Here is an 18,881-nt window from a genome sequence, read left to right as displayed (position 1 = left end):
ACACATTTATTTATATGGAGATGAAATGCTACCACCAGACTGGCTGTGAGGCAGCTCTTCTGCTCTGTTTTCTTCTTGATGGATTTAGCATCACTTGTGAGCTAAATTTGTATGTAGGAACTAGAGAACTGGGGTGTGCCCTGAATACATTCCAGTACACTGTATTTCTGTTCCCAGGTGAAGCTCTGTTCTTCATTCTAACAAGAGAATACAAGAAAGAGCATCTTGCTCTTTTCATCTAGTTTTCCCTTTCTCTTCTTCTTTTTAAATCCCGTTTCCTCTTAGAAATGTGTGCTGAAGATGCAGAAGGACACATGGTAATTCTATAAAAAAAAATACAGTTTTGGCATGTGGTAGATAAATGTGAGAAAAAAGGCTCAGTTCTTTGGTTTTCATGGAAAGTGTCCTTGCTGGTATAAAGTGCCTTCAAAAACTTCCCACTAAGTCTGATTCGAGACGTCAGACATCAGATTTCACCTGTGCAATCTCCTGCTGCACATTAGTCTGCTACTCTCAATTTCTGTTTTTGTTTAACAATATCTAACCAAAGTCCTATTTCCCTTTTTCTTGGAACAGAAGCATAATTAATCAAAAAAAGGACAGTTCTTCACTTGATAGAAGAAGTTATTTTAATATTTGTTTTACAATATTACAGACATATTCTGTAAATAAAATGGGACTATAAATCCAGTGTTTTATCAGAGGTTAGTCTGTCGCAATCTCTTTATTATCCTCCTGCTGTGGATCATGTGCCCTGCAAGTAGCCATATGATGCATGACAGAAATAAAGATGCAGTTGACAAAGGCAAAGCAGTTTCTATTTCATGAGTGGAAACCCAATAATATATCCTACAAATAATGGTGAAGCGCCTCACACCATCTGAGACGTTTCAGTGCCAGATCTTACGATGATTTAGAGCAACCTCAACTTTAACAAGTGTGTGCAGTAGAAGCTCTGATGCCTGTTGACATCTCTACATCGCCTTCTGCAGTGCATGGAAGAGCCACATGAACCAGATGCTGCTCAGACCTCTGGCCTGCCATTAGGAAACTTTGAATTAAATGGGAACAAAGGGAGTGACTGACTGTAAAGCAGAGAAGTTGAATTGCCTGGAGGGTTTTGGCCTAGAAAGGTTTTTGGTGGAAGGCTATTTTGTGCTGTACTTCTCTTCCTTCATTTCCTATTCAGTATTTTCACAATTCCACTCTGACTGGAAACAAGCTGAGTTGAAATGGCCCTTCATCTTAGCAGCATGTAAACCCTTCCTCTCGGACCAGGTATTTGTCTGAGACTGCCCAGGGACACACTCCTTTTGACTGTCTCAAATCTCTCAAGAGATTTTTCTTTCTCTTTGCTCTTACCGTCCCTTTTACCTTCTCCTCTGTTTTCCCCCTCCCTCTTTTCTCTTTCTTCCTATTGCTCTGCTTCTTAGGTGACAAGTCCATCCTTATCCCCGCATCTCCTGTTCCTCAGACATGGGCACATGTCTCCTCCTTCAGTCCCATCACTGATTCTGGACTTGCTGCAGCACTTTTCTTCCTATACTGGATTTCCCTGCTCAGTACACAAGCCCAGATTACCACAGCAATAATCAGGCATGTTAGCTAATGAGTATATTGTTTCTAGTTCTCTCTATGCACCTTGTATTAATACGTTTTCAACAGGCTATTCCTGCCATCCCTCATCTCCTGCGCTACATATGGTAGTCAGAACTCATCTCACCTCACTTTGGACACCCAGGAGTTAGATGTCAATGCCTGACCACTAGAGAATCTCTTTACTGTCAATAGAGAGAAAGGGTAGGAAAGGCTTCTGTCTTCCCACTGGCTGTAAGGGGAAATGGCTGTGACTCACAGCTAGGCATTTAATTTTCAGACTTCCATTTAGGGGAAGATGACTGTCACCCAACCTGAACAGCAACGAGAATGGTGATCAGAAAGATTCAGAACTGATCACTTCAACCTTTTTCATATGCTCAGAGCTAGGAAAGCAGCAAAGTCTGCATAGTAAAATGCTAGTTGCTCCCTTTGAACTCAGAACTACCTACTAGCAGTTATGGAAGAAGTCATATGACATGAAGTCAATAATAGCAGAGGATCAGCCAGGGGGTTTCTCTCAGTCCTGTGTTCATAAAGATTTTTATCCTCAACCTTAAGAGAAGAACAGTAAAAATATGTTTGGGTATGTCCCTGCTCTGAAGCAAAAGGGAATTGAAAAAATAAAATACTTTGAGCATGAGGGTCTCCCAGCTGGCTTGATGCAGCCAAGAGCATTATAAAAGGAACTGTAATGGCTTTGGCATTGAACCCCTGCTGACCTAACTCTATCTGGATATATCTGACTTTGTCAACAGAATACTTTGAATATTTTGCTGAGTTTGCTCTCTATTCTTGGACTTTTCTTTCTTTGCTAAGTAAATAAAACCTTTTGTACCATATCTTGTGAAATGGTGAATGCAGTTAACCCTCAGTGGCAACAGTCAAGCGTAAGCAGTGCAGGTATGCCTAGAAAGTGGGAGTCCTGAGCTCAGATTCAATGGACATGAAGATCTCATGTCATTCTTCGAGGTAGGCTATTGTATACAGATCAGCTGGACTTATAGCTGTAAGAATTCAAGAATAGCTGGACACAAACCTCAAAATGGCAAACTACTAGTATTGGCACCAAGTACCAAATCACCAGAGGAGATCTGGACCAAACAAGAGCTATAACGATCTTCATATAATTCTGGTACTAAGTACAAAAAGGTTCACCACTGCCTGCTCAGGGTACCTTTTCAGAAAAAATCAGCTGAGTCCCTGGAGTAATTTTCATACCTGATCTAGACAGTTGCTCCGTAAATAGCGTAGTGCTTGCTGTATGCTCTGAGGAAGAGGCTGTCCTGTTCTCTGGACATGAACTATCAGAGGCACACCAAAGACGTTCTTGTCCTTGTAGTCAGGGACTTTCATCCTCTTCATGAACTTTGGCACAGACCTGAAAATTAACATGAACAGGCTACGTGAAAATCTCAGAGTATTTACACAGTCTTTCTGAGTAACACTGCTGGCAGAAATTGAAAACTGGGGCCTTTTTTAGAAAGATGGTGAAATAATGTTTAATGAACAATACATGGACACTTTACACTCTGTATAACTGATGGATTTCTTGACAACTTTTATAACTAGATGGCCTCTGGCTCTGAGACGTAGCATAACAGTGTAACAAAAAACTTTTACTACCCAGTTGTCATCCAGCAGAAGCCAATGTGGTTTAAAGTATCCACTAGGAACTCAAAGGAATGGCACAGCAAAACACAGTGGAGAGGATATCTGAGAGCAAAGGAGGTTCAGTCCCCTAACATGCTGAATGTTTTCTATGCAACAAGTTGCATGATTTAGTATTTCTATTGACTAACAATTTACAGTAATAAACGATGATGAGAAATCCCTATGTGCCAGATTCATCCCTTGTGTTATATGATCTATTCTAGTTGAGTAACTTAAGTGAAGCTGGTGAGTTTGCTTTCTTCCAGAAAAGATAGTGAAAGCGAGAACTAACTGGATTCCCTCTGTGGGAGTGATGACTGCAGTGGAATTGGGAAAAAAAATAAAATGAATACGAAATGAATGTGACGAAGATTTTTCTCACTTGTGTGGGAAGGAGATAAAACTTGGATTCAGTGACCTACTGAAGGAGTACAGCATGTAACTTTAGAGCTATTTAGAGTCTCACTCTTATAAATCCTTAGAGACTCCTTACACAAACTGAAGAAATACTTGTCAAGAGAGAAAACTTCTGTACAAACAGCAGGATCTAGAATTTGCTGTAATCTAGTCTGCTTATTTGGAGCTGGTTAAGGTGAGAATCATTTCAGCACAGATGTTGCCAGCCAGCTGTAGGGAGCTGCAACAAAGGAGAATAGCAATCTGGGAGTTCATCTTATTGAATTCCAGGTCTCTAATGCAGACTCGGAAAGAGTTAGCAGTCGAGAGTGCCTCTATACCCATTGTGGAGTGAGGCACTTCTGAAGGGTGATCCAAACTCTCAGTCTTGGATAGAATAAGCTGCCTTTGGAGTTGCCTGTCTTTTTCCACTGACCACACACAGACGACCTGACTTGCTCAGATTAGACTTAGAACTTTTTCAAGTGGCTGATGTCAGTGAGGTGAATCTTACACCTAGTCCATTGTATCTGTTTTTCCATTTCTAAAAGCGAAATCATCTTATCAAGCTCACGGCTGGATTTAGTACACTTTTGGTGAAGTGCTTTGAAAACAGAAATCACAATGTAAATGTCAAGTCATATTATTTTTGGACTCAGTGTCTCTGTCTATTAGGAGAAGTTTCTGTTTTCTTTTTGACTATTTCTCAGATACTTATAATCTCTTATCTGTGATCATTCCCATTCCAGTATACCTCAGTCTGAGTGGTCCATCAGGGTTTCTACAGTACTAAACATGCAGGTTTCTGTAGCCAGTTGCTACAGAAGGATCCACACTGCTGCCCTTCACAGCACACTCTGAGTGACCAGGTAGCTGTTACAGCTGTTACAGCTGCAAGCTCTCTCTAACACAGGTCCAGCATTAGGCTAAAGCTTGCGTCTTTTGATCTGTAGAGCAAAGCTCTGTTACTGTTCTAACCCTTCTTTTAAAGCACAAACAAACCAATATCGAATACATGAAGTATCATCAGCAGCTGTTTCTTTTCAAATTGCAAAACAAATGTTTCCTACTTTTAATTACTCTCTCTTACTCCTGTTTATTTTTCTGGAACTGGAGTGTTGTTAGAGAGGCTACGGTTGTCTGTCTGTTAGAGAACAAGAATCAAGTCAGATCTCCAGGATCTATTTCTGACTTTGCCACTGAGTCACTAGGCAGCAACAGATTAAAGGGAGCAGTTTCAGATTCTACAGTTGAAGTCAATTGCTTCTCCTAATTGCATTTACTGAATTCACTACCAGAATAACAGAGTTAGGAGAAGCTATATTCTTCTAAAAATATCTCTTTTCCAGTTATTGATGGAACTCACCAGGTCCAGCCATGTTTGTTTGACATGGAATACTTTTCCATGATGGCAGTAAGACGAAGCAGAGAGAATTTTTGCAGCAGATTCAGTTGGGCTGCTGACTGATTGCTGATGTGAAGTGATGCGATGGAGTGGCTCAGGCGATGAGAGATCTGGAAACTATGCCACCGCAATCTCCTTTAGCAAAAGAAACAATAGAAAAATCAGAAAACTGCTTTAACTGGGCAAAAGGCGGCGGTTTACTGTGAGACAGGGCTGGGCAACATACAAAACATACATATATACACACGTGTGGCTTGTGGTGTGTCAACTGAAAGATAGTGTAGCTCAGAGGCAAAAAAAACCAATTGGCTCAATCTCTTTAATTTTGGAAATGCCCAAGCCTGGATTTTTTAATGCTAGATTCACAAATGGGTGTTGGTCCCATTCATGTATTCAGGGAAGCACTGGTGTCTGCTATGGCCTTTAGCCCACACATTTCCAACAGGATGTGGGAGATCCAGATTAAAATTTTCTCTCCCTGACTCACAACCAGGATTTGATGCCTGGTCCCTAACCTCCTCAGGGACTGGCCTGACCACCAAGGTATTTGGAGATGAGGTTCTCCAAATATCTCTGTTATTAAATACTGAAGAACGTTTGTTTGCAGAAGGGATTGAATCCTGTGTCTCCTTGGCAAGGGTCATATCCACCAAGCTACTGAGGCACTGACATCTCCTCTTTACTCCAATGCACTTTTTCTATATACTGGATACATTGGGAAAAAAAAAAAATCCAGTTTCTTGTTTTGCTAAACATGAGTTCTGGCTCAAATCCTAAAAACTTTGGCAGTGTTCATTTACTCAATAGTTTCCTCGAATTCACTTGCTTGTGATGGTGGTGAGCAAACACAGGCAGCAATAAACCATGGCACGGCAGAATCCTCTGTGGGGGTGTGACAAGACTGACAGCAGATCAGAAAATACCAGATACCTTCTCACTGTTTTTGCACGTACAAAGCTGCTCTACACACAGCAGTATGGATCCACAACGGCCTTTATCAAGGCCCATGCTCCCCTGGCTCAACGGGAACTCATTCCTCTGTCTTAAAACAGGTGCCCAAACTATTAAGAAATTCCTGCTTTTCACTTTTATTAAGAAGTTAATTGTTTACCATCATTTCATCCCATCACATAAGAGACCAAGGCAGGGTAGGGAAGTTTTCTTCGATCACAAAGGGACATATTTTTAAAGCAGACCAGTGCATACAAAAACTGCACAAGGCTACTGAGGCATAAATACCGGGGTGCATAACTTAGAAGACAAATTGAGAATATATCCCACAACATATACAGGGTATATGTAATCATTAAAAAAAAAAAAAAAGCCTTAGTTTGTCCTATTAAACCAATTCTCCATTGATCCCACATAAGAATTTCCACAGCAGCATAACCCTACTCACAAAGTCCCACCTTCCCTGGGAAGTCTCCATCCTCACACAGGATGAGCACAACTGTAAAGGCACCCTGCACCTTCTGACCTCCAGGCTGAGAGTCTCTGCTGCATCATATCGTATTTCACAGTCTATGGATTTGTGTACAAAATTTTGCTACCTACCTGCTTGGCCTTGTGAGTGATGCTCCCACCCCAGAGTCTCTCCTGTCCCTAACACCAGTGGCTTCGGATTCATTCAGGGATGTTCCATCTCTGTCCATGTCACTCGGTGTGGTCCGGCCATCAGAGTTTCCTTCAAAATCAAGAGTGATCTGTGTGGGTGACTGGAAAGGCAATGATGGAGGTTCCCTGACTGACACATCATCAACTGGCAGACCTGGCAACACATTCTTTGACCAGCCATCTACCACCTCCTGGAGTCCATTGACATGTTGCAAAATGTCATCTAAATGAGGAAAAAGGACTTCTTTCTCTAAGTCCAGGAGGTCCCCAGTACTAGCATACAAGTGGGAACCTGGCACATTGTCATAAATACTAATTCTGCTCTCTTTAGGACAACAAGCCATCAATCCAGACTCTTTTGGAGTAGAGCAGTTCTGCTTTCCCAAAGAGATGCTGCCTGTCCTCCAGTTTACGCTGTTACTGCTGTCCGTAGGTGAGAGGCTTTCAATAGAAAGTGCCTTTGGGAAGGTCCCCGGTTTGTGATCCTTGGGAATATGCACAACCAAATTCTCTTGGGAATGAAATTCATTTTTGTGGTTTTGGTCCACCACTTGCCGTAAGGCTGTTCCCGCAAGAACATCTAGGTCCTCCAGGTACATCCCACCTCTCTTGTTCGCTTCATGGCATTTGCGTTCTTTCAGACACGGTGTGCTCACCCCACTGCTGCTGTTTTCAGACTGACTGCTGTCACTGCTGGATTTGGCAGAAAAGGAAAGTCCTCTTTTGGCTGGTTCTTGTCCTAAGCTTTGGAGATCGCCGTTGACTATCTGCACGCAGTGCATGTCTTTCAGGGACTTTGGCTCATACTGGAGAATAGGTCCACTTATCTCCAAAGGACCTGTTCTTCCTGAGCCTTTTAGTTTTCCATGTACACTTTTTACTTTTAGTGTCTCCATGCGTTTTAGAAAGGTTTTTGCTCTGGTTCGTGTCGGTTTCTCATTCTTCAGGTTGTCCTTGGGGGACAGGGCAGTGTTTATTGCAGTGGAGTCTTGCAGCAGTGTGTTTTCTACATCGTGCTGGCCAGAGCAGTCGCAGGTCTCCCTGGCAGCACTGTGGCTGCCTGACTGACTCCTGTTGTCACTTCCCCCGCTGCTCTCGCTGTGAATAGATGAGACCTCAGGTTCACTCAGATCTGTAAGAACACTCTCACTGCTTGTTGTATTTTTCATTTTGATGTCCCCAGAAGATCCATGTCTGTCTGATCGGTGAAGCAAAGCATCAATGTCGTCCACCCGAGACCATCGTCTGCTGGTTCTTTGGAAAGTCCATTTATTACTGATAGCACAGAGGTCTTCTTCATCTGAATCTTCACTCTGGAAAACAGCAAGTGGCACATGTTAAAAGTAGGTGCTTTTACTCACTATTTGAATTAATGTGACTGGGCTGCTACATGTGAGCAAAAGGTGGTAGTGTCTCCCTGAACCTAGTTTATGAAAGATGGGTCATCATATAATCACGGAATTGTTTTGGTTGGAAAACATCAACCGTTATGTAACTCTACCAGGCCCACTTATAAACCAAATTATTTCATAAGTCTCTTTCATTAGTTGTATAGACTGCAGCAAGTATCCTAACAAGTAAGGAATAAAAGCCTGCTCTGTGTTACGGGATTCATAAGTCCCACCAGTGCCTCTTGGCTTCTGTGGAGCAGATTGCCTGTGCACTGAACTGTGTATGACTGATGCCCACAGTGACTGTTTAGATAAAAAAAAAAAGGGGGGATTTAAAAGGTCCAAGTAAAGGGATCCTGACTTGCAGGGATGGTGTGAAGATATACATAGTAAAGACTGTGAAGTAGCTGGATACTACAGCAATGTGAACCATTTAAGAAACCAAGACAGCAAATATCTGGTGCTGCACCTAGTTTTGCAGTGAGAATAAAGTAAACGTCTATAAACTTCACAGACCAGGTAAATCTAACAAGATTTACATTTTAGGAATGAAATACAGATAAACGGTCATGAGGTTTAAAATAACAATTAGGAAAATTAATATGTGGAGGTATCACTTAGGGTGGGTCTGAGTGCAGGCAAAGGAAGGCAGCCGTGGAGGTGTGGGGAGGATAAGCAGCCAGAGTCAGTCCTGGATGGGGCAACATCTACAGTTGAGGTGAGTCTTCCTACAGTGGCAACCACTATCTCCATTGCCTTTGCCATCAGAGGCACTTCAAAACTGAACACCTCCAGCCTGCCGCACTGTCTCTGGCTTCCCCTGACCTCTCCTGAAGCAGCAGCAACCTCACAGCCCTCCCCAGGATCATCCCTCAGACTGGGGCAGGCGGAGCCATGCTAATATTTAGGCAGCTCCAGGAGCTACTCTGCAATGCCGACAACACGTGCCTGGAAAAAAAATTTGGATGAAAAAGCTCTCCCTACGACATTTTTCTCATCTGTTTGCTCAAACAGAAAAGATACATCTTCAGCATGAGGCACACAGTCAGTGTCGAACTCGCTGTCCTCTAAGGATGCGAAGCCCACAGCTGCTAATGAATGTCCTTCCCCTGACTTTGAACTGGGTTTATACTGCATTATTCTTGTACATTTGTTTTAACGCAGAACAAACTAACTTCACCTACATGACATCCAAACAGCTCTTCACATTCTTGGAGGCAGCATGAAGGCAGTAAAATATGACAAGCTGTCAGACTAAAATGAGGTGTTAAACCAGAAAGACTATTTTGGGACTGGAAAAATTCTCATTTTAAAAGCCTATTATTAGAAGTATTTTTCTATGAACTTTTGATGGTAATGTTATCTCCCATCTCTGACTAGATCTCCGTTGGCCTGTCTAATTAAAAAACGTAAACCAAATTTTACAAGAATTCCCCAAACCTTAAATAATGCAAAACCTCAAAAGATGGAGATTGGGATCAGTAGCATGCCAAGTCTCACTAATGCTGTAAGTTTTGCCAGTTTATCAATTCAAGTCAGCCAGATGTTTTAGATCATGTCCAAACCATAAAATAAAATATAGCTACGAAATTTTGAGTTTAGTCATTCCTCTTTTATCCGTTAGTGTTGAGGTGTGCAGTGTTCTGGCAGCTGATGTTAGTTCACAGGAACGAATGGAGATCTTACTTCTCCACCTAGCTAGGAAAAAAAAAAGCAGCTAGTGATGTGTCAGGAACAGAGCTAGAAAAGGCTAATATGACTTTGGTCATTTTGTCTGCAAGGAAGAAATGGCAGCTCTACCTTCACTTTAGCTCCAGTTTGCCGTAGGCATATACAGAGCAAAGGACTACACAGACGCAGGCACTTAGAAATCCATCTATTGTGGTCTTAGAAGTGCCACAAAGTGGATATTTTAAAAGCCACAAGGGTATGTACTTTTAAATATTTAGTAGTGGTAATTATATCTACAAAGCATACTACTGCTGAAGCATTGACGGCATGGGCCAATAGGGTAAAAATATATATTTTTTTTATTTGTTGTACATCCCAATATGCCAAAGTGACCTTAAGGAACATTCCTTGCCGACACAAATCCCTGTAACTGTGCTGACATTACTGTATGAACTGACAGGATTTAGCCTGTATTTTCTACAAGTTGGAATCGATTAAACTAGCCAAAGTAGTAGAGACATTGTGAAAAACATCAAGAGGAGAGCACAGAGTAAGAGACAGAAATAAACATAAATTCAGTGGTGAATATACTTTAAATCATTTTTAGAGGAAAATAAGTTTTGAGATTTTTTTTTTTTGAGAAAGTAGAGATGAACGGAAATGGATATTGGCAGTAGACAAGTTTTGCCTCTAACCATAACAAAGGTAGGATTAGATTCTGCCCCAAACCCACCCAGAAATTACAGAGTGGCTTTGGTGTTGAAATTTGTAGCTCAATTAACAAAAGGTTTAAGTTTTCGGGGTTTTTTTTGTGGTTTGTTATTTATAATGAAATATATTTGTGCTTCATCAGAAGCAAAATCAGACAAGTGAAATGTAAAATATATGGATACTGAAATGCTGCCACGGTGACTCACTCCAAATTCGGCTGCACAGTGAGTCCTGTGACATAATGTGCTTTTCTTTTGATGGAATCAGTTGAAATTCTGGAAGCCACAAACATCCTGAATGACCCACTGTTCTTGTTAGATATCAGAGTGCCTTGACAAATGCGACTGCCCTAAAAAAAAATGCAGAGAGCACTTTGCCAACCAACATGTCACCAGCTATGGGGACAGTGGATCAAGAGGAGGTCTGAAAGCACCGATTCATCTCACAGAGGCGGAGCAGACATCTTGGAGCAGTGACTGTGTACTTCTACTGACCTAGGGTGAAACCAAGTGCACGGCTTTGGAGTATATTCAAAAGTCCATTTAATACCATTACGTTGGGGAAGACGAGAAGGGACAAGTTTCTTGAGGAGTGACTGATAACATTTGCCAAAGAGAAAGAGGTTTTGATTCAAAGATTTGTCACAGTTGACGGCTTTTTGACTGAGGGTGTACTTTCCTGAGATACAGAGGGATGCTAACAAAAAGCAAAAAGCGGGTTTATTTGTGGTGGAATTCTGCCACATTTTCCCAGCTGGGGGCAGGAATTCTCATAAATCAACAGCTGCAGAAGGCAGTTAATCCAAAGGCTAATCTCTGTCTGTCCAAATCACTTATGGACATATTTGCAACACATACACGAGGATTTCTGTACGCATCTCAGTGAAGCCAGTGGAAAGAGAGCAGCCCACAGCATGGATGATTCGAGTGGGAGAGTGGGTGGTGAGGAAAGCTTATGCTGTGCTGGCTTTCACAGTCACCTTGCCTGGCAGCTCACTTGACCGTATTTTGATGAATCACCCAAGCAGCTGCGCTAGTCCTGTGCCAACCTGTTATGCTGAACCTCCAAAGGAAGCTGATTTTGCATTTCATTGTTCAGATCACCATAGAGACTGTGAGGAAAGGCAGTATCTACAGCAAAACCGTTTACTTGGTTCGGTGTTCAATTCCAGCCCCAATTTCCAGCTTGTACACTTGCATTTACATATCCTCCTGGCAGCTGTCTCTCCTCCCACTTTCTCTCTCCCCCACATTCTCTTCTACTTTCAGTTGCTGTGTAGCAAATCTCCTTCATCCCTGCTCTCTCTACAATTTTCTATGTGATTCTTCTACCTGGTCTCATGCAAGTGTGGACCCAAATAGCTTCTGCCCGCCTGCAACTGCGAAGTTATTGTGTAGTCAGGGGATTTTAGTGTTCCCTCTCTCAGGTGTGATGTTGGTGTTTGGTATGGAAAGTGTTGGCACTTATCAAAGACAAGAAAAACCCATCAGGTCTGAAGCAGTGAATATGTCCCTGTAGCTCCAGTGACTGGACAAAATGCAAGCTAAAGAGGCTACATACACAGAGAAACAAAACTACATGTGCCAAAGGAAGAATATCCGGATGTTAAAACCATGTTCAAGCTCCCTCAAACTGAATCTGCAAAGACACCAAAAATGCAGCTCTCAGAAGTAGTTTTTTAAAAGCATTAGACAAACACTCCAAGGAAGGAAAATCAGACCCCAAGATTTCTCAGAGATAATAACTACCACTGTACACTAATGAAGGTAGCAGAAAACCAAACTTTCAACAGTTAACACTGGATATGTTACAAAACTCTCAAAATCAATAAGCGGTTTCTGCAGTCTGCACCAAACCCCTTTAAGCTCAGATAATTCCCATGTTACACAGGAGCTTGTAAGGATGAGAGAGTTTATTTTCATATTCTTAACTGAGAATAAGTCAGTACAAGAAATAAAGAAACGCTATTGTTTTTGTCTGAGCAGCTTCCATTTTTTCCGAGCAGGATTTTCCATTGTGTACTGACATGGCATTGGCAAACAAGTCAGCCTAGAGAAACCACACTGTCTTTTCACCCGCTAACTTGAATTGCACTTACATAAAGTTTTAAGTACTGTGTGTGTCCTTTTAATGCATGCAGTATTTTAGTATTGTTCCTGCTGCATTAGTCACTTTTTTTTCTATTTTATTTGTAATTTCAAGATTCAGCAATTCACATTATCATGCATCCAATTAATGTAGGCAAACATGTTCAAAGTCAAATAAACTTAACTTACTTTTAATAGCATTACTGACTTAAAGGCTAAATTGGGGAAGTCTCATCATAACAGCCAGGGTAAAGCCAACACGTTTCATGAAGTTTCCTTACCTTTTTTCTTTGGAAGTTCACATCGAGTTTCATTGAGGCGCACTTGTTCAGTGTGTTCAGTCGTCTACAGGGCAAAGCAAATTCAAAAGATTATCAGCCTCTGATTAAAGGTCATGACTTCCTACGTTCATAAGCTTTTCTCTTATCAGTCTGTAGAGTGCCAGTTGCGTACAACAGGCTTCAGAAATTATACCTGTCATATTATTCCAGGCTATAAGATCACTGCATTAAAAGGGAATCCTAGCTTCATATTACTCGATAGCCAGGTTGCATAAATTGCTTTTTAATTCATAGACACTTAAGTACATAGCAAAGGAAATGGGTAAAAACAAACACCTCTGATGGCTAGAGAAGAAGGTAAGTTGCCTTCTGCAGGACCACAACATAATTGGTGTAAAATGGGGATTTCAATGCACTGGTGAAAGACAAAAGAAAAAGACGCAGTTCCTCATTTTAGGCATTAGCATCTCCTTTAAAAAGTTGACTTAAAGAGAAACTTTTTGTAGTTAGTTAAATGTTTCACCACAGCCAACAGTTCTTTCCAATACCCCTGAATGTTATAGACAGGTTAGCACAATCAACATATAACAAATCTAACACCTTTAAATAAATATTTTTAGTTATTTTGGACCATGTTCATAAAAATGATATCAGGGACTCTATAAGGGTTCTTCTCCTTAAATCCAAGGCCATTCCATGACGATAGTGGGTTGAAACGAAAATCTGATGGAAAGTGAATGTGTGTGTGCCCCTGTGCAGAGATATTTAGAGGACAAGAAACCACACTCTTCCAAAAGAAAACCTACCAAACTAATCATAATTGATTTGGTTTTATTTATACTTAAAGGTCCTGATTCATGACACCATCCATTTTCTAAAAGGAGAAGCTCAGAGTCAAATATGTTTAACTGAACATTCTCCAGGTTTAGGGCTGAATTTCAAAATAAAGAGGCAGAGTGAGAGCCGTGTGTCAACAGCACTCTTCTGTAGGCTGCCTGCACCTCCTGTGTCTCTGCAGCAAGACCTGCCCCTGTTGCTTCTGGGCCTCAGGAAGAGGCAGCAAGTCTCCAGAACTGATAGCATTTGAAATACATGAGATAAATTACAAGGACACATGAAAAAAATTATCTCTCACATAGCATAAAAACATATTCCTTCCCAGAACTTCTAATATTAGAAATACTTTCAAATTGCCACCACTAATGAAGAACCAGCCCATCAAATGTGGTTCTTCCTTAAAAAAAATCCCTCACAAAATATTGCGTGCTCATTTGTAGATAAAATACCCCTCCCCAGCTCAAGCCAATTAACTTGCTACACCATATCACAAAAGCCCTGTGCTTATCGTATCGATGGGAGTAAAATGCATGCTCAAGCATGCCCCACATGCATGATAGTAATGTTCTTGAAATAAATTTCTGGCTTTGTGGCTCTGTAGCAGTATCTTCAGCCTTCTGACCACAAAGTCTCCACTGAGATTACATCTATTATTGTAAAGCTCATCTTTTGCCCAAACATGGAATTTCTCAACCCGAAGTCACATTTTCTTGGGGTCCTAGGGCTGAATAATGTTCAGCACTTCTTCTGAGCGCAAAGCATTCAAGTCTGCACGTTCATATCAATTCCAAATATACAGAGGCACAAAAACATTTCAAAGGACTCCAGCCCAACTTTCTGTCCTCGGAGACATCTTCCTCTGAGAGGAGAAAGGGAGGATCAGATCAGAGCTCCTGCATCTCTGCAGGAGGAAGCAACAGCCCTTGACATACCCTTCACCTTGTTTGCACCCAGGCACCAGCCAACAGCACAAAGTGTTGTGGCATTTCTATTATGAAAGGCTGCTTTTGCAGCACAGAAAGGTGCAGAAAGCACATGATCAAACCAGTAAACTGTCCAAAGCCATTGCTTTCCCTCTAATGGCACCCAAGAGCAAGACTGTCTCAGTAGGGACTGAGAAGTCATCTCTCTAAAAGTGAGTATCATTACTGAAAGTGGAAGCCAACAGCACAAAGTGTTGTGGCATTTCTATTATGAAAGGCTGCTTTTGCAGCACAGAAAGGTGCAGAAAGCACATGATCAAACCAGTAAACTGTCCAAAGCCATTGCTTTCCCTCTAATGGCACCCAAGAGCAAGACTGTCTCAGTAGGGACTGAGAAGTCATCTCTCTAAAAGTGAGTATCATTACTGAAAGTGGAGGCTGGGAAAGCCACATCACTGTCCTGGCTTCTTTCTAACCTGGCTCTGCTATGAAGAACTTGGTCCATCAAAAACAAAACAACTTTTCTGTGTGCCAGCGGCTCAGTCCCACGTTGACTTGGAGCTCTGGGCATTGCCTTGGTCTTGGAGCTCCGTGCCTTGTCCTGGACTGGCTCTGCGGCTGCTTCCAAGTATCCGGTAGGGAATGCATCCAGGGGCACTGGCTAGTCATGCAGGAGGAAGCACCATGGAGGAGCTAGCATGGACAGCACAGCGTCTCCTACCTACACACATACTCGTATGGATCATGACCAGGCAAACACATTACCTAGTTCCGTAAATTTTTCTTTGAGGGACACACAGCACCCTTTCACAGAATCACAGAATGTCAGGGGTTGGAAGGGACCTCGCAACATCATCTAGTCCAACCCCCCTGCCAGAGCAGGATCACCCACAGTAGGTCACACAGGAACGCGTCCATATGGGTTTTGAAAGTCTCCAGGGAAGAAGACTCCACAACCTCCCTGGGCAGCCTGTGCCAGTGCTCTGTCACCATCACAGTAAAAAAGTTTTTTCTAATATTTTTGTGCAACCTCCTATGTTCCAGCTTGTACCCATTGCCCCTTGTCCTGTCATTGGACATCCCTGAAAAGAGCCTGGCTCCATCCTCCTGACACTCCCCTTTGACATATTTATAACCATTAATGAGGTCACCCCTCAGCCTCCTCTTCTCCAAGCTAAAGAGACCCAGCTCCTTCAGCCTTTCCTCATAAAGGAGATGTTCCACTTCCTTCATCATCTGTGTGGCTCTGCGCTGGACTCTCTCAAGCAGTTCCCTGTCCTATTTGTTTCATTATTATTCCTAGCCAAGTTTAGACGCTACATACACATGCCCGTAGCTGGCTTCTGGTGCTGCGGAATTCGGGAAAAGGACACCCAGCTCCTCGTGCTGGGCTCTGCTGAGGTCGGATCCTTAAAAAAGGGTCCGCTCACACCAGGGCTGGTGTGCAAAGCTCGCACTCACATGTCCCTGCTCCACCAGCTCTGTGTGTGAAGAGAATATACTGTTTTCCACTCCTATCACTTTTTACCATGGCTGCAACCGAGTGAGTTACGTTATGGGCTAGATGCTCACGTGAGGTGAGCCAACTCTTCTTGAGGTCAATGGGAGCCATTCTCCTGACCTCAGAGCAGGACTTTCCGTCCTGCATGTGGAGAGCCAGGCTTATCTCCTAACAGCACGTACAGCAATGTAAGCCAGCAGACGCTACTGATTATCACTTCAAAACTCTAACGGTAAGACATCCCATACACAGCAACCTTTGGGTTATGTGCATGCTATCTAAGATACAACAATTATGGAAAAAAAGCTGCTGGCTGCTTGGGACAGTTCAAATTTTAAGAGCTTGGTTTAGGGGCCTATGTATCAGACTGTTACATATTTGTTCTTTATATTCCTAGTCACTGTATTTACATGAATACAAAAAGGAAAACATGGCTTGGCTTTTCCTTCTCATCCTCTTATCATATCAGCCACAAAAGTTCCCAGAGCAGAGTTGGTTGCTGCTATTTTGGAACAGACACAGAGATCAGCTATAAAATTTTCATGCCCAATTACAATTTTGGCAGGCTGACAGCGTTTGCCTGCAGATTGCATGGCAATTTTCTATTGTTCGTTACTCAAGAAAATCTGAGTGGAATCTCTTGATAGATACGCCTCTAACCCAAAGGCCTCAGATTTGGTCTTTGCCAGATTTTCAAATGATATTGTAAACAGCAGGAGTGTTAGAATATCTCAGAAAGGTCACTGAAATCTTTTACAATAGTGAATCTTAAGCTTTCTGACTAAAATACTGCCAGCTGCCTTAGAAAAAGAAAAGTTCCTTTTGCACTTGTGCCTCATGTCGTCTTGTATACTGCAATGCTGTAAGAAAACTGATTATAAAATGACATCGAGAGTCTAGTTTCAACCCTCGAGAGTAGAAAAATTCAGTGTTTATGCTAGACCCAGAACTGTTCAGAGCTACAACTCTGGTCAAACTTATTATTCACTCTAGCACTCCAGCTTTAAACTTACTCTCAAAAAAAAAAGAGAAATCCTTTTGTTTAGTACTACGGGCTGAATGCACTATTAGTCAGTGGTCATGCACAGCTTTCTGGGCAAATTTGGGTCTTTCAAGAATGGAAGTCTGGCTCCTGACCTGGGAATCCGTGCATACAGAAATAATAACCAAACTTTTTTTTTGCATTCTGTTTCATGAAAGTGCATCATAGCCTGTGGCTGTCATATGATATAACAGCATGCACCTTGTAGTAACACCAACGTAGAGCAAGGTAAGAACAGAAAACTGGCCACAGTGGTCATCTGGGCTGTGAAGTTTTTCAGCACACTGGAAAATTTGGAAGATGCTGGCTTGATAGCTAATACAATGTACAAAGCTGGTACTGGTTACTCTTACAATGAATCTTGACATTCAGCACAATCGCTTTTTTTTACAGGTCACTCTCAGCTAAAGGTTTGGAGCTGCTGAGTTACAGCAAATTAAACGTCTGCAATCTGAAAACATAACCTGTACATACTACTTGTATTTCTACCTAACTAGTACATGAGCTGTTATTCCACCTCTGTGTAGAAACAAGGCTTCCCTAGGCATGGGCATAGCAATCCCTCCCACCAAAGTGTGGTGAGCAGCAGTCTGCAGTTATCCTGCTCCCCAGCACCTTTGAGAGCAAGCACTGCAGGATCCAAGTCTCTTCTTACTGATTGCTCTTCAGATACAAAGGCTACTACAGAGAGAGAATATTCTGCTCCCCATATCTGCAACAGACAAAATGAGAAGCAATAGGTCTCACTTGCGGCAAGGGAGTATTGGGAAAGTATTCTGACAGCTATGTCCAGGAATTACGTGGATCCTCCAGGAAGGAAGTTATTTCTCTGGATGGAGAAATGGGCTACATGAACTCTCTTCCAGCCCTACTTTCTCTGATTCTCAGAAACCCTCTCTGCAATCCTCCATCACCGACTCATTAATCCCTGAAACATACACTACGACGTGCAGTGGAACAGCATACAGTCTGTGACGACTTTAGCCACAGTTGCAGAAGGGGAAATAGAGTTTTGTCCAATTATTTTGGTGTTGGTGTTGTGAAAGTTTCCGCAACATGTAATAAAGCCTGCTTGGTTAGGGGCCAGATGGTCCTTTGTCCTTGCTGAAAAGAGGAGCAGAACTCAGCTTGAGCTGAGCACAGGAGAAAGAAGAGGGGAACAATGCTTCTGCAATGTGGTTTTGCAAATCTATCACAGAATTGCTGCTGCCTGAGTCCTGGGGGACAGCACTTGAGCAACGGAATACGGTATATTCATCACAGGCAGAGTATGAAAAGCTAGATAAACAGCAAACACAAGCCCTCTGGGAGGGGTAAACCAGTGATTAGTTTTAGCAGCTGTAGTACTGTGGGGTACTGGCCCCACTTCTGCTACTGGTGCCAAAAGGAGAGTACCAAGGGAATCATAGCAGCATGAAAATCGTGTCTGCTGCCAGAGAAAGTATTTGCTGAATCACAGAACAGTAGGGGTTGGAAGAGACCTCTGAGGATCATCTAATACAATCCCCCTGCCGGAGTAGGATCACCCAGAGTAGATCACACAGGAATATGTCTAGGCAGACTTTTGAAAGTCCACAGAGATGAAGATTCCATAGGAGTCTGGCTCCATCTTTCCGATACCCACATTGATAAGCATTGATGAGATCCTCCTTCAGTCTCCTCTTCTCCAAGCTTAACAGAGCCAGTTCTCCTAGCCTGTCCTCATATGGTAGAGGGTCCAGTCCCCTCACCACCTCAGTGGCCCTGTGCTACACTATTTCCAGTAGATCCTTG

General features: G+C 42.4%; 1 protein-coding gene across 1 annotated transcript in view; it reads right to left on the bottom strand.

The window, feature by feature from the left end:
- Window positions 1–18,881, bottom strand: part of STARD13 (StAR-related lipid transfer (START) domain containing 13) — a 35,630-nt gene that overhangs the window by 13,759 nt on the left and 2,990 nt on the right. The window contains exons 3-6 of the mRNA XM_009878822.1: window positions 12,806–12,869; window positions 6,605–7,977; window positions 5,012–5,185; window positions 2,818–2,977 (exon numbers count right to left, since the gene is read on the bottom strand). Of these exons, the coding sequence (XP_009877124.1) occupies window positions 2,818–2,977; window positions 5,012–5,185; window positions 6,605–7,977; window positions 12,806–12,838 (1,740 nt within the window). The 5' untranslated portion in view covers window positions 12,839–12,869. The remainder of the gene's footprint in view (window positions 1–2,817; window positions 2,978–5,011; window positions 5,186–6,604; window positions 7,978–12,805; window positions 12,870–18,881) is intronic.

This window comes from Apaloderma vittatum, unplaced genomic scaffold (assembly GCF_000703405.1).
Source record: "Apaloderma vittatum isolate BGI_N311 unplaced genomic scaffold, ASM70340v1 scaffold3151, whole genome shotgun sequence".
Classification (NCBI taxonomy): domain Eukaryota; kingdom Metazoa; phylum Chordata; class Aves; order Trogoniformes; family Trogonidae; genus Apaloderma; species Apaloderma vittatum.
This window is presented reverse-complemented; position numbering and strand designations above follow the sequence as displayed.